This window comes from Panicum virgatum, chromosome 6K (assembly GCF_016808335.1).
Source record: "Panicum virgatum strain AP13 chromosome 6K, P.virgatum_v5, whole genome shotgun sequence".
Taxonomy (NCBI): domain Eukaryota; kingdom Viridiplantae; phylum Streptophyta; class Magnoliopsida; order Poales; family Poaceae; genus Panicum; species Panicum virgatum.
Window position 1 is genome coordinate 3,862,481 of NC_053141.1, and position 14,875 is coordinate 3,877,355.

The 14,875-nt window shown below is 44.1% G+C and overlaps 1 protein-coding gene and 1 pseudogene across 3 annotated transcripts; both read right to left on the reverse strand.

Moving 5' to 3' along the window:
• Positions 1 to 433: 433 nt before the first annotated feature.
• On the reverse strand, positions 434 to 5,930 carry LOC120711303 (annotated as a pseudogene).
• A 639-nt stretch (positions 5,931 to 6,569) lies between these two features.
• LOC120711304 (protein CHUP1, chloroplastic-like) lies at positions 6,570 to 11,772 on the reverse strand. Of its 3 annotated transcripts, none has more exons than XM_039996773.1 (8): positions 11,559 to 11,747; positions 9,634 to 10,503; positions 8,581 to 9,537; positions 8,339 to 8,470; positions 8,066 to 8,247; positions 7,847 to 7,958; positions 7,225 to 7,368; positions 6,570 to 6,950 (listed from the first exon to the last, which is right to left on the reverse strand). In XM_039996773.1, exons 2-8 carry the CDS (start codon positions 10,417 to 10,419, stop codon positions 6,867 to 6,869), a joined length of 2,397 nt encoding a protein of 798 aa, XP_039852707.1. In that variant the 5' UTR covers positions 10,420 to 10,503; positions 11,559 to 11,747; the 3' UTR covers positions 6,570 to 6,866. The 3 variants fall into 3 exon arrangements, with proteins under 3 accessions (XP_039852707.1, XP_039852708.1, XP_039852709.1); XM_039996774.1 differs by having other exon boundaries at positions 6,839 to 6,950; positions 11,555 to 11,772; XM_039996775.1 differs by lacking the exon at positions 11,559 to 11,747 and adding an exon at positions 11,106 to 11,473 and having other exon boundaries at positions 6,839 to 6,950.
• Positions 11,773 to 14,875: the final 3,103 nt, after the last annotated feature.

Here is a 14,875-nt window from a genome sequence, read left to right on the forward strand (position 1 = left end):
GAAGTTTTTTTTTTGCCTCACCAGCTTTAGCTTAGCTGTTTTGGCTTAGGTTATGCCAACGGGGCAGGAATTTAGCTCCTCCAAACAGAGCCTTACATGACAGGATAGCCTAACTATTATCTGTGTTTATAGTTTATACTAGCTAGCAGTAGTCGGCAAAGGCCCTGTTTGAATGATTTGGGGGTAAATTTACCTCAAGTTAAATATTTTACTCCTACCATTTACCCCTATTAGTTTTACCCCCATAAAGTTGTTTGGATTAGGGTCAAATGTGGTTGGAGATAACATTTAATGTTTAGTAGGTAGCTAGGCTTGGTAGAATAGCCATGAGAGAGAGCCAGACAATAATTGCACTATTTTTGGTGGGATCTAGACAAGTTTTACCTCTATTTGACACCCAAAGAGGGGTAAAGAAAATTTAAGGGGTAAAACATTTACCTCAACTCCTTTTACCTTCATGTTTAGATGTTGAAGGTATAAAGTACCTCCTTTTACCATTTTTACTCCATTTACCCCTCCATCCAAACAGGCCCAAAATCATGAACTTCTTCCAACACAATCAATTAAGCAACTCCTAGAATATTATCTACAAAAATGGGCCTGATCTAGACATTCTCAAACGTGACAGGCTGCAGCAGCTGCAGGACACGGCTGTTCCGTCCGAGCACGACGACATTCCCCGCCGCGTCGGCGTCGACGGCCACCGAGTCCCCTTCCGCGATCTCCCCGTCGAGCATCTTGTAGGCGAGCGTGTCCTCCAGCAGCCTCACGACGGCCCTCCTCAGCGGCCTCGCCCCGTACCTCGGGTCGAAGCCTTCCTCCGCCACCAGGTCCACGAACCCCTCCGTCACCCGCAGCTCCACGCCCACCTCCCTGACCCGGGCGGCGACGTCCTCCACCATGGCGGCCGCGATCGCCCTCACCTCCACCTTGCCGAGCGGCCTGAACACGATCGTCTCGTCCAGCCGGTTCAGGAACTCGGGCGGGAAGTGCCGCTTCATCTCCTCCTCCACGAGCCCCTTGCTCTTGCTCCAGTCGCCGCCGCTGCCGCAGCCGCCGTCGGCGGCGATGCTGCCGCCGATGTTGGACGTCATGATGATGAGCGTGTTGGTGAAGTCCACCGTCCTGCCCATGCTGTCCGTCAGCCGGCCGTCGTCGAGGATCTGCAGCATGATGTTCATCACGTCGGGGTGGGCCTTCTCGACCTCGTCGAAGAGGACCAGCGAGTAGGGCCGCCGGCGGACGGCCTCCGTCAGATGGCCGCTCTCGCCGTGCCCGACGTAGCCCGGGGGCGAGCCGATCAGCCTGGACACCGCGTGCCTCTACATGAGCTCGCTCATGTCCAGCGGGACCATGGCCTCCTCCGACCCGTAGTAGTAGGCCGCCAGCGCCTTGGCGAGCTCCGACTTGCCGACGCCGGTTGGCCCTGCGAAGACGAAACTCGCGATCGGCCGGCGCGGGTCGTTGAGCCCGACGCGGGCGCGCCGGATGGCCCGGCTTATCGCCGTGACGGCCTCGTCTTGCCCGATGACGCGCCGGTGCAGGGCCGCCTCCATCGTGAGGAGCTTGTTGGTTTCGTCAGTGGAGACATCGTGGACAGGCACGCCGGTCCAGAGGGACACGATGTGGCGAATGTCCTCTTTGGTGACCACCGGCACCAGAGACATGCCGGGATTCACCTCATCGTTGGTCACCTCTTTGCACTTACCGATTAGCTCCAGTCCTCGGTAGCGGAGCTCCTTTGCCTGATTGCATAACGTTCAGATCATCTAGTCAGTACTCAGTAACATGTTACAAAATTTGGAGAAGATGGCCGAAAGAAATGTCACGATTATCAAGCAAAGAAATGCATAGGTGCATCGTTACCCTTTTAAAGTTCTGGCTGTGGATGGCATCGTTCTTCTCCTCCATGATTTTCTTGAGCTCTGTTTCAAGATCTTTAACTTCCTTGGGTAGCTTCCGCTGTGGATCAGTTCAGATTGATATTTTGTAAAATTGTAAGTGACACTTCATGATTAAAAAAAAGAATCATGATACATTTGCGACTGTTTTGTACCTGGGCATGTCGTAGGCGGACAAGGGAACCTGCTTCATCAATCAAGTCAATGGCCTTGTCTGGGAGAAAACGATCACTGCAAATGGAAGATGATGCTGTAAAATTATGAAAGATCACTGCAAAACAAATGCTGCTGTGAAATTATGAACCAGATGTAGAGTTACAGATATCTGTGAGTAGGATTTAGGGTTCAAATTCTTGAGACCTCCAACTGGTCCTCAACAAAGTATGTCAGCTGAAATGGGTTCTTATCTCTATAGTGATTTCAAATCTAACTTCATGAAAATCGAAGGTACACCCAACATGATAGGAAAATACATTGTAAGGTTTATACTATAACATATTTAACTAAATACATGTAGCACTTTAGGATCAAATTTACAGCTTTCAACGTCATCAGAATTCAAAGTTTTTCTTTCAAACAACAGAATTCAGAATCTAGTTTTTCTATCTTGAAATTTCTTTCATGAATTGAATGGAGCAACATTCACTGACACCATTCTCAGATTAACATACCTGATGTACTTGTGCGAGAGCTCGGCAGCTGCGCTCAGTGCTTCATCAGCGTATTGGACTTTATGATGAGTTTCGTAACGCTCTTGAAGCCCTTTTAGAATTTATCTTGCTTCATCAACTGTTGGCTCGGGAACTTTCACCTGCCGGAAATGCCTTTCTAGTGCCGGGTCTTTCTCAATATGTTTCATGTATTCATCAGTTGTAGTGGCTCCAATACACTGAACCATCAATGTCTGACTGAGAACCTTAGCAAAACAAATTCAACAATAAAAAATTCTCATATGTCAGGTCCAACGTGATATGCTCATCTGTAGTTCACCTCTAGCTAGTGCTGGCTTCAAAATGTTAGCAGCATCAATGGCGCCTTCTGCTGCTGCTCCTGCTCCTACTAGGGTGTGAACTTCATCGAGGAAGAGTATAATATTGCCACACTTCTTGATTTCTTCCAGAAGATTCTTTAATCTTTCTTCAAACTCTCCACGGTATTTTGTACCAGCAAGGAAACGTCCCATGTCGATGGAGATGACCTACCATAGGAGTTTTAGGGAACGACAATTAATTAATGACCACCCCATATGATGTTGTGATGGACAGCTCAAATAAAGCGAAAGAAAATCATCACAGAAGTTTGCTGTGTTTCGTTAATTTTGGTACATTTGCATAGCAATGAACTACTGCATTAATCTGGATGTATGTCTCCTAAGAAACTCATCCTAGGCTAGTAATTTAAAAATTCATTGTGATTACAGTATATTACAATAACAAAAAAAACATAGAAAAACAGCAAGGCAGCAACTGATAAATCTAACCAACATAAACGGGTATTTCTATTCCATATATCTTGTATGTAAAACGGTTTGCTGTACTGAAATAATAATAAGACAGAATCAGGACAAAACAAATCACAATAAAGGCCCTGTACAACAAAGAAACAAACCTTTTTCCCTTGCATTGTTTCAGGAACATCCCCTCGGGCAATGAGCTGGGCAAGCCCTTCCACTGCTGCCGTTTTTCCTACTCCTGGCTCTCCAATCAGGCAGGGATTGTTCTTCCCCTTTCTGCTTAAAATTTGTACAACTTGATCAATCTGCTCTTGTCTTCCGACAACAGGATCCAACTTTCCCTAGAGTAAATCACATAATCAAATTATCGATTAGTGTCCCAGAATATTACGGATTGTGTTACACTCTAATATGTCCAGAACAGTACCTCATTTGCTAATTTTGTTAAATTAGTTCCATACTCATCAAGTGTGGGTGTTGACATCTTGCCTTTTGTCTCAGTAGAAGTCTCACTGCTTCGAGTTTTCGAAGAAGTCTGGCTGCTTCCTCTCCCAACTCTACCATCGATCAGTTGGAAAGCCTGAGATGCAAGAAAAGTTTATGACTATCAATCAACTAAGCATGCAAATGTATTCAAGAGTGATATAGCACTACTGAGGTAAAGAGTTTATTTGAATATAATTTACCTCATTGAGTATGAGGTCCAAGAGCAAAATGCGAATGCACTGTGAAACGTGACTCCACAGGATTTGATTGCTTCCGATCTTGAGTAGGTGCTGTGTTTCCTCTTGTGCAAGTGCAAACATGTTCAAAATCTCCCCGGTGAAGCTATTGAGCGTCGCCCTGGTGACAAGAGTGTTCTTTTGTCCTCTCGATGATCTGCTGGGAAACTTAGATTTGGAACCAAATAAGGGTGTAGCCGTAGGACTCTGCATTGCTCGTATCCCAGCAAATGCTGGTGCCTTGGTTTGATGGTTTTGAGCCATCAATACTATTGAGGGAGGCCTCCTGGCGCTCCGACATTTCCAGTTTGTTATGCTACCTCCGCCTGGTGATCTAAGAGAAGGTGGTCCACACATGGTTCGTGCCATGATTGCAAATGCAGCCCCATAGCCTAAATATGACAGATAATCAGGTCAAGCGGTAAAACATCCTAGATTCTTCCTCTGATGAGAAAAATTAATCAAAATTTCTAGAACCTATTTCAGTTACATTTGATCTCAGTTATATATGGAACACAAGAATTTCACTAGTACTAGGAGTCATTCACATTCTTTACAGCCCTGTAGTTTAAATGATTATAAACAACTATGTAGAACAATAATTAGTTTTAACAAAGCAACAAAATCCAATGGTCAATGGCTATGATGCATGGTTCTACATGCACATCAAATGTTACAGCAAAAAATTGTACATGCACAATATAGTGGGTGCAGATGATCTTTAAGTACAATATAGTTACATCAAAAGAAACAACGATCTTTGAAAGTTGAAACCCACTGAAACTCATGCGGACGCATGTAAGCATGCACACAGTACAAGAACTAACCACCATACAAATTGGATGAATCATACTGCAAAACAAATCACAGGTTTCACAAATAAGTAATGTTTTTCAACGCACCTGCAACCCTCGCAACCTGTCCCGCGCTTATGGTAGGGCGGACAGCACCATGGACAGGAGGTAGTTTCAGTGGAGTAGGGGGCCAGAGTAAGGCCATGAATCCAAATTAATGTGTTGCCTGTGCATGAAAGATCGATGATTAGAGTGACAAAACGGAGCACTGTACATGTTTCCCTAACATGAAAATTGGATTGGGTTTGTGATATATAATAGACCTATCTATATCATAGAAGTTACCACGAACATGCTTCTTGTTCAGGGGCGGACCCAGGGCCCGGCGACCCTGGGCACCGGCCCGGGCTCCCATGGAATGGTGCAAGAGAATCTTGGCTTGAAGCTCATTCAGATCAGCAACTCATGACTGTAATAACCTGTTATAGTGAAGAGAGAATGAAGAGCTACCATGACTACCATGACTTTTGCCCGGGCTCCATTTATTCCCTGGGTCCGCCACTGTTCTTGTTTGAGACTTTTAGCTCGACTTTTAACCAAATTAATGTATGCACATATCAAATAATTTCACGCGTATCCTATTCCTACGTGAATCATGTCTTTGCCAGTAAAATAATGCATTAGTTCAAAATAGGCCATAGAGCATCATCCTAAGCTTATGGCACGCTACACTAAATCCAACATTGCAGCTTTTACCACGATCACTGGCTAGGTTCCTCCTCGTCCATGCTTCTATGTTCTATTTTTTTTTTACCACGATTATTCATGGTACAACGAATCCGGCTGGGGAGTTAATCATTGCCTAGGCTTCTGACGGTTCGGCTTACCGTGTTAGTCCCTGCACGATCAGTAACCGCGAAGCAAAGCGCCGAAGCAACAAAACCCCAAGCGAGCAAGCCCTCAGCCGCGAGGAGGCAAGGATGGGTAGTAGTTGGGTACCTGCTGTGAGGCGGCGGTGGCGGTGCCGAGCGGGCGGAGGACTCGATCGTCGAGGAAGGCGAGGGAGCTTTCTCGACGGTGCGGGTGGCAATGGCTGGCGACGAAGCGGGTGGCCAGCGCGATCGGGGTGGGGTTGCCGGAGCCCGGAGGGTGAGCCGCGGAGGCCGAGAGGCGAAGGTGAGCGGGGGAGGCGGCGGCGGGGACTCGGAAGGAAACCTCACCCCGCGCGAAGCAGCGGGGGGTACTAAAGTAAATTTGGAGATCGCCGCGGAGTCGTGTTGGTTCAGGAGAATCCGTTACCAATTTCAAGTGCTACCTCTGCAGAATCTGAACTGAATGGTCACGTCGTGGGGTCGCATACTAGTACTAGCATGCATTATTTTTGCACAAATTTTGTTCAGCCCCAAAATCTGCATGAATTATCTTGTTCGTTTTGATGTGTTTTTTTCTTATATTTTGGTTGGATTTTTCATGTTCGTTTTGATGTGGGTTTTTTTTCTTCGGTGCAGAACAGGAGCACCTGAAGGCTGAAGTGTTCTCAAACTTTATAGGCCAATGGACGGGAAAGGGGTGCCGCTTCAGGTGATTGAACCATAAGAAGGCATGTGACTTTCAGAAACCATCCATGACCTGTAAAGAGGGTCTTTGATCATGCATGGATTCAAAACTCTAGGAGGCAGAGACAACCAACACTGCTGTGTGCACACCCAACACACGAGAAGCATGTTCCTACGCATTTTCTATTTTCCAGAAAGGTTGCTACAAAACCCTACACAAGCCCAGCGCCAGCAGCAGCAGGTTCCTTCAGCCTACTACACGCATAGGAGAAGAGTACATATATTACACAACATGCACACCAATTCTACGAACATCTCACACAACCAAAAGCTAAACTGTCTGTTATGCTTACTGAGAGGGTAAGCCTGAAATTAGTCCTTTTTCGGAAATGCTTCTCTCTCTCTCTTTTTTTGCCAAAGCTTGTGGCACTGCATCCTAGCTACTGGGTGCTATTTCTGACATGAACAAGGTTCCTCAGCTCTTCAAATGCATCCATGGTCTCTGGATCAAAACCCCCAGCAAACTGCGAAATGAACAGGTAGTTTAGAACAAAAAAGAAACTTGCAGATTTAAATAAGGGAGATCATGTAAATTTAGCAAAACGACAGCTGCTTGTAGACAAGCATCAGAGGAAAATGAATATATTGAATAACTGATGCAATTGGAAATTAAGAGGTGCGAAATGCATCTGTATGTGGAAATAATGTACACAACAATGATTGCTAATCTGATCAGTAGGGTATGCGATACAGTGCATGAGAAATTTCCTTTTGTGAACTACTGGTACAATGTATTACCTGATGCATCCTGAAGGCAAATCTCACAGCCTGGAGCAGCATATACTCCAGAGCTGGATCCTTGTTCAGGGGTCCCATGTATTGAAGCTCCATAGCGACCCTTTTCATGTACATCTTCGCTAACTTCACAGAAGCAAACTTTATCTGCAGTCACCAAGGAAAAAACATAAGGGAATACTCCAGCAATATAAATAGATAGACCAGCAGGTAATTCACAAGCTGGTGTTGCTTTATAGGCTTTCATGAGTAATGACAGCAAGATGCAATTGTGACAAGAGATCACAATCTCCTGAGATGCCGATCACATTCCTTAAGCGAAAGTGCTTGAAACAATAGCTCCATCATTCTCAAGGAAAGTAGACAAAATTATTGCAGATTCCCTCATTTAGGATTATGAGTCTCTTCGAGTAAAAAGGAAAAATAAAAGGTATTTATAATGTCGCAATTGAACTTTTAGTAGCCATCATGCAAAACATGCTTAGAAGTAATAGACAACAAGTTTTGATTCATTCCACTGAAGTAGTGTAATTCTGACAAGGCCATTTGCAGTCTTATTAGCTGATGAAAGACTACACTTTAGAATTTAAACCTGCAGGGGGACAGTCCAACAGAGAATATTTACCTTGCTAATAAGATTGTTATCAAGCATCCAGTCAGTAGGAATACTGAACTCCTTGCACTGCCTCATCATAGAATCTCTTGTTCGCAGAAGGTTGTAGACCCCTCGCTCAGTCCTGAATTAAGAACGCCAATCAAATTATCAGTACTCTGTGCATTGTTACTTGTAATAATTATTAAACGGATGCAAGTTCATTGTATATTTCAGAAAACTTGGTCATACTTCTCAGAAACTGCAACCATTTTCTTCAGCGCAATGTCGCAGGGAAGGAGTGGATCATCTTTATAGTTTGATACTTCCGTTTCCAATTTTTTTAGGTCGTGGTAGCCAAAAGCTGCCTCACGTAGAGTGTCCGCCTTCCTCTCAGGCCAATCAAAATGCTTCAACACTGCTCTCTCATCCACCTTCATGTGAGGAAATTAAAAAAGGAATAATTTAAGTGACTGATGCAATAGAATGGTTACTCAGAAATCAGTCACATTGGAATATACATACTAGGAAGCCAAGCTCATCATCTAGCCACTTCACAAATGCAACCACATCTTCGATATCTTTGTAGGCCGCATTAGTCACCTCCTTAATCAATGATTTCACAAATTCACCTTGAGTCTCAACATCAGCCTTGATCTGAAAATTAAATAAAAAGTCAAAGCGCATGGTTAGTGCCAAAACCAACCAATTTTTAATATCTGGATGATCACCGGATTTTGATAAGCTAGATTGAGTGCACTACTTACAGCCTGCAAATGGGACGAGCGGTTCTCAATTTCACCAATCATGCTACTCCGCACACTAGCAGAGTTAGCCGCTTCACATACTCCACCACTGGAAGTATCCTTTTTTGAGTCCCTTCTCATAAGTGAATGGTAGAGCTCTGCAACCTGTGGCGCCCTCTTCATGACCCCAGTACCTTTTGAGGAAAACTTTGGAGGAGGCGGAGGCGGTGGTGGCCGTGGTGGATTTGCAGTCGATCCATTTGATGGACCAGAATTTGACACAGAAACAGAAGGTCTTGGTGGAGGGTTAGGGATGCGTAACACACGCTTTTCAACATCCAAACACTGAGACCTACATACTTCTGACTTGCCAAGAACAAATCTTGAACTTTCAGATCGACCAAAATCATACTTGTCCACAAGAAGGTCACGCTTCTCCCTGATTGTTGGATCCTTGTTACTGGAGAATGAATCATCCGTTGCATCTGGAAGGCTGATAAAGGTATCAGATTGCCTTCTCTTCACAATACTGAAATCTTGTGCACATCCCTTTGGCCCACCAAGTGAGTGCCTACGTGTAGGACTTCGTGCTTCTGCAGCTTCTACCCATGCCTTGTCAAGAAGTGCTTCCTTTTTAGATGCTTGACAACTCTTATCATTCTGAGACCACTGTTTGATGCGTTCTGCAATGCTGAATTTTATATCAGAATTGTCCTCAGCATTTCTTGCATCACCTTCAACGCTGTCATACTCATTAAACACCATGCCACCATTATAATCTATATCAATTGTTGCTCTAGTTGCTTGATCCGAGTTACAGAGCTCATGGCGTAGACATGAATTGATCCACCGAAGATAAGCAACTTCCTCAACCTCGGTTAGCCGGCTCATTTGCAATCCCTCAACTTGCTTGCTCAAGTTTGCATTTGTGTGTCTCAGCAATGATGCCTCAGCTTGAACCTTGGCAACTATATCACTCTGTTACAGTATTTAATGCATAGGCAAAAAAAAGGATTAGTTGAAATATTTCCTTACAAAGTACAATGAAAAATAATCAAATTCAAACAATGGTACCTCTGCATTCTTCTCGAGGCCGGTCAATTTGGACTCAGCTGAAGAGAGCTTAATTGCAAGATTTCGTTTCTGAAACTGAAGCTCTTTGTTTAATCGACGTAGTTCAACAACTTCAAACTCCAAGTTTCCTGAAGAAGGTGTATTGTTCCCATCTAGACTAGGTATCTGATTGCCATGCCCGTCTAATCTTACATTTTCCTCACGTTGTTCTACCATAGAAGATAGAGCTGATAGTTGTTCAGACAGGCTTGTTTTCTCAGCTTCTAGTGAAGTATTAAGCCGTGCAAGCCTGTCAATTCCACCTTTCCTAGAATCGAGCTCCTTCTCAAGTTCTGAAACTCTTGGGTTTTCTCTGCATTGTTGCAACTCTGCCTGTAATGCTAGTTCCCTTTCTTTTGATTCACGCAGTTGTTCCCTGAGATGATCCAACTCAAGGAAAAGATCATGAGATGCTGGGGACCTAATATTGTGGCAATCGAAGACATGGGGATGGACTTGAGCACCAGCTGGTGAACAAGGGAAGTCTCCAATAAGAGATCTTTTAACCCTAGAGTGATATGGAATCTGCTGATTGGTCTGATTGACATTTTCAACAGCTGCAAGTGGTGGTTTCTTGCTTGCAATGGCAGCTGTCTTTTTGGTTTTCTTGTCTGTCGTAAACCCTTTGACAATTTGGGAACCCCATGAGGATCCAAACTTGGGCTTGAGAGAACTTGGATTGCTTTTGGAGTCAACCCTTGATCTGCATGGCTTTGTTTGGTTGTCAAACATGATGTCTTCTTTCATCTTTTTCCTGGATTACCACGCTCAGAGAAGTAACCATGCAACTGTGACTGAACCTGATCAGTACAAATGCTCCAGCAGCGAAACCTGCAAATAAAAAGGGGGAAATCAGCTATATGCACGACACAATTAACGCCATAACGAACCATTTAGCCACAAAAACCCTCCCCTTCCTATGAAGCCCTTACACGTAGCTTAAATAGAGTAACATTCATAGTGATTGAATCAACTCTGTCTATCCCTGAACACAGCGGTTATGAAGCAAAAAGAGAAATACAAAGGTCTGAGAAATCATGTTTAGTACTACTAGGTTGCTGTTCTCCACAAGGTTTATGTAATCGTAATATCATATCAACCCTGGATTCCTAATTCGTCCAAAGCATGCTTGTTGGGGAAGATTAGAAAACAAACTGCGGAAATTGTATTCTACCAGACTTCACGGAAATGTACACTGCAGCAACCTCATTTCCACAACATCCGAAGTACTTGGCTTACTGGAACATGGACAGATAGCAAAGACCCATCCAAATCCAAAACCTTTTAAGAAACAGGCGTCCTAGAGCCCCAACCAAAAAAAAGAAAAAAGAGAATGTCATCAAAGCGCAACCTATCTATTTGGCATCTTAGAACGAGAAGAAACTAAGAGCATTTCAACACAGCTAGCAAATCCCACTTGGTTGAGCGAGTACCTCTCGTCCTGATGCCACAGACCCCAGGTCAGGAGTGCCCTCTGAGGGACCTCGACTCAGCTAAAACCATGAGCAGGAGAAAGACGAATCTGAGCTCAGGCACACTCCCCCGTTCAGAAACCCCGAGCTTTCCCCCAGCACTACCAGCTCAAAATCAGCAGGATCCAGTACGACGAGAAGGGGGGAAAACACCGCTCGAATCGGTCTTGAAATCCCCCACCTAGCCTGCACACCAGCAACCCCAAACAGCCGAGAGCCGCGCGCTTCCAGCCTTCCAATCCGCCACCGAGAACCCCCCGAATCAGCTAGGACACAGCCCGCAGCCGCGACCGCTTTGGCCGCCGGCGATTTGAATACTGAGCAGCTAGCAAACCTAGCCCGCAGCTCGCTCGAGTCAATAAATAAACGGCGAAATCGAACAGCGAGGAGAGGGGGAGGAGGACGGATACCGACAAGGGGGGATGGAGCTTCGGATGCTCGCCGGCCTCGCGTCGCCCGAAGCGAAGAATCGCCTCCGCCCCCCACTGCACGCGCGGATTTTTCAATGGATTCCCTCCCCGAACTTTGAGACGCCACGCGGCCGCCTCGAGGTCCCGGCCTCTCTCCCCCTCAGTCTCCCGTGGCGAAGAGAGAGACGGCGACGGGGAGGAGGAGGAAGAGGGGGGGTTTGAATTTTGAAACGGAAAAGGTGGGTAGCCGTAGCCTAGTTGCAGGCCCTGCCAGCGGCAGCACGCTAGCGCGGGGGGGGGGGGGGGGGGGCAGGCAGGGCAGCGGGCCCTCACTGACAGGCGGGGCCCCGGCGCGGTCGGGTTCGGCTTTTCGCCTGGTTTCTCGCTGCCCGTGCCCGTGCGCCCGGTGCCGCGCTTTGTTAAGGGTGGGGCCCGCGTGGCAGCGAGACGCGCGCCAGACGTCAACGGGTTCTGTCCGTATCTTGAAAAATTACTCCTATGGTCCTGCTTAGTTATTTACCTGTAAACGCAAAAAAGCCGTAAACGCATTAAAGTGAAAAGGAATCTTACTAATTTGAAGTACTAAATAAAGTCTATTTACAAATTTTTTTGCATGGTTGGGCTGTAAATCGCGAGACGAATCTAATGAGCCTACTTAATCCATGATTTGCAACAGTGATGCTACAGTAATCATCCGCTAATTATTGATTAAACATGGATTAATTAGCATCATTAGATTCGTCTCGCGATTTACAACCCATCTATGCAAAAAGTTTTGCAAATAAACTTCATTTAGTACTTCAAATGCCCTGTTTACATTTTTATACATTTTTGCAAAATAAACTAAACACACCCTATGTATCTGGCTTTCGTATCTCTACATACAGACATCATAAATAGGAGTAATGTTCACTTGTTGCTGGTGACAAATTCAGTTGCTCGACTAACACTAACTAGTTTCGATTTTTCAGATGTTTTTGAGGTTCGTTTGGTCAACATTTGCTCTGTGTTTGAAGATATCCCAGCAGAGGATTCGTGCGAATTTCGATCGGCAGATGTTTTCTTCAAACAAAATTTGAGCATGATGAAAAAACCGTTGAAATCCCGAATCCGGCTGGTTGAGCTCTGCAGTTTGGTGAGCCGTGCCTTTTCAGCTCAGTTTTTTTTTTTTGCCTTTTTGCTAGGAATTTAAATATGAGATGTTGCCATGTTGGTCAGGTTAGTAGGTTTCAGCGACTGGCCAGGTAGGAACTGAAACAGGAACCGGCCACCAAACCAGACACATGTATATGCGATACTACCATGGAAGCAACCGGCATTTGCACACACATGGCACACCCGCCACACGTCTCGTTTTCATTTGTCACACGCCAAGTCTGCCCATTGGTTACTCGGATAATGACCGTACAGAGTATTTTCCAATCAAATCTAGCAGGTGTGACTATTCAACCGTATTTATTATATCAAACTTTAAAACTTTAACATTGATCGCACAAAAAGCATTGCATTTAAACAAAAATGCTATCAATATATCTGTTAGGAAAATATCCCCATGTAAGTCATTTTTGTAATAATGACACCTTTTAGGAGGAAAGTAATGGCCAAGTGTTCCTCTTGGGGCCGGGTATGTGTCGATGTCCAAGCTCGGTGAAAAATGTAGGGTCGTCAAGCATTTTCTTGTATTCCTGGAATAAGGATTATCATGATACATCAAGATGTTTATTTTTTTGCCCTGTCCCATTTCATTGCAAGGCAGTTAGAAAATTTTGGCGTGTTAGTGTTTTACACACAGAGATTGCATCAAAAGGTGATTTGCAAGGTCAGTGGGTAGATATCGAGACCAAATTGTTTGTAGAGTTTCGATAGTTTGCTGCAAATTCTGATTCCACACATTTACTCGCAGTGATACAAACAACGTTGTCCCCCTGTTGCGACATCTCCACACTTTGCTCCAAAGAAATATAGGACGATAACTTTACTCTGAATGGCATCCCTTTCATCCCAGGAGACGACACATAGATGCTAATCTTCTACACACTTTGAGATCATGTATTTTATTGCAATCAGTTCGAAGAATAAGATGTTTCTTACCCTAGTTTTGTTGAGATAGGTTCAGATCTGGTGTGATCTTGTCCCTTTTACCTTTTTCTCCAATAAAATCTTCATTTTTCCTCATGAAAAAAAATCTTCATGTGAAATTATTCTCCAGCACTTTACGTTTTTAACATAAAATATGCTCATGATAATGATATAGTTCCCTCTACTTGAGTTCTCTTTTCTAACTGCAATAATACTCCCATTTTGACATAGACTTCCTCTTTCTTAAAAGGAAAAAAAAACTAACATATAATTTCCAAGTTCTGTATGGGGTCACTAGAAATTTGTAGAAGACTGTGCTACTCTGTGGTTATCTTATGGGCCTGCCCAACTCTGTTTTGTAGTTGTAGACTTGTAGCCCAAAATGCCGACTGAAATTTCCTAAAAAACATATCACTGGGAATATTGGTGAAGTCAACGAGATTAGAAAAATATTTGGATTTTAAGTTGATTTTTACGAGCATGAAAAATTCCCTTGCACACATTACAACGGACAAATTTCAAAGGAAGGGACAAAATAAAATTTGATGCTTGCACGACATTTTCGATTACACAACATCTTTTTTCTATTTACAGTAATGAAAAGTTGTCATTTAATTTGTTTTGAAAGAAATCTGAACAGTCATTTCAATTTGAATATAACTCGCATCTTATGTGGCACGTGGAAACTTGTTGCTATAGGAAATCCACTCTATTTGGTTTAAAGCTAAACGGATATTCCTAAGACTTTTGGCACCAATGCAATAATAAAGTTGGGCCAGCAAATAGCTGTCTTGATTTTGTCTTAACAGATCACGGACCGAACATCATTGACTGCCAACCATTTGACACAAAAACATATATAGCTACGTTTTTTGTAATGTTAACTGTGACGCCTATTGGCGCAAAAAAAAGAAGACGCAGTAGTAACAATTTCTACGAAAAAACATCGCCCCAAGATTCAAGATGGTATACATTTTGCGCGAGACTGATATTGCAAAAAAAAAAATACTAGGATGGAGATGCTCTATCTCTAAATATCATACGATTCATAGAGTTTTAGCTAAGTGAGATATCAGAACTAGCAAAATGCCTCTAAGTTGTAATATATGCACCACTATCAATTATGCAATTTTTTAAATAGTCGGTGGTTACATGGTTACTAATGAAATTAGCATATCAAGCAATTCTATCCAGACGAAGTGTTATGTCGTGTGGGTAGTTGTAGATAACCCGAGTGTCGGT

Bases quoted from the DNA above. Each gene is read 5' to 3' on its own strand.
- LOC120711304 (XM_039996773.1), bottom strand. From the start codon at position 10,419: ATGAAAGAAGACATCATGTTTGACAACCAAACAAAGCCATGCAGATCA. The intron at 8,248-8,338 runs GTATGTATATTC...CCTCACATGAAG, and splicing joins ATGATGAGCTTGGCTTCCTA to GTGGATGAGAGAGCAGTGTT. The intron at 7,959-8,065 runs GTATGACCAAGT...TTCTTAATTCAG, and splicing joins ATGGTTGCAGTTTCTGAGAA to GACTGAGCGAGGGGTCTACA.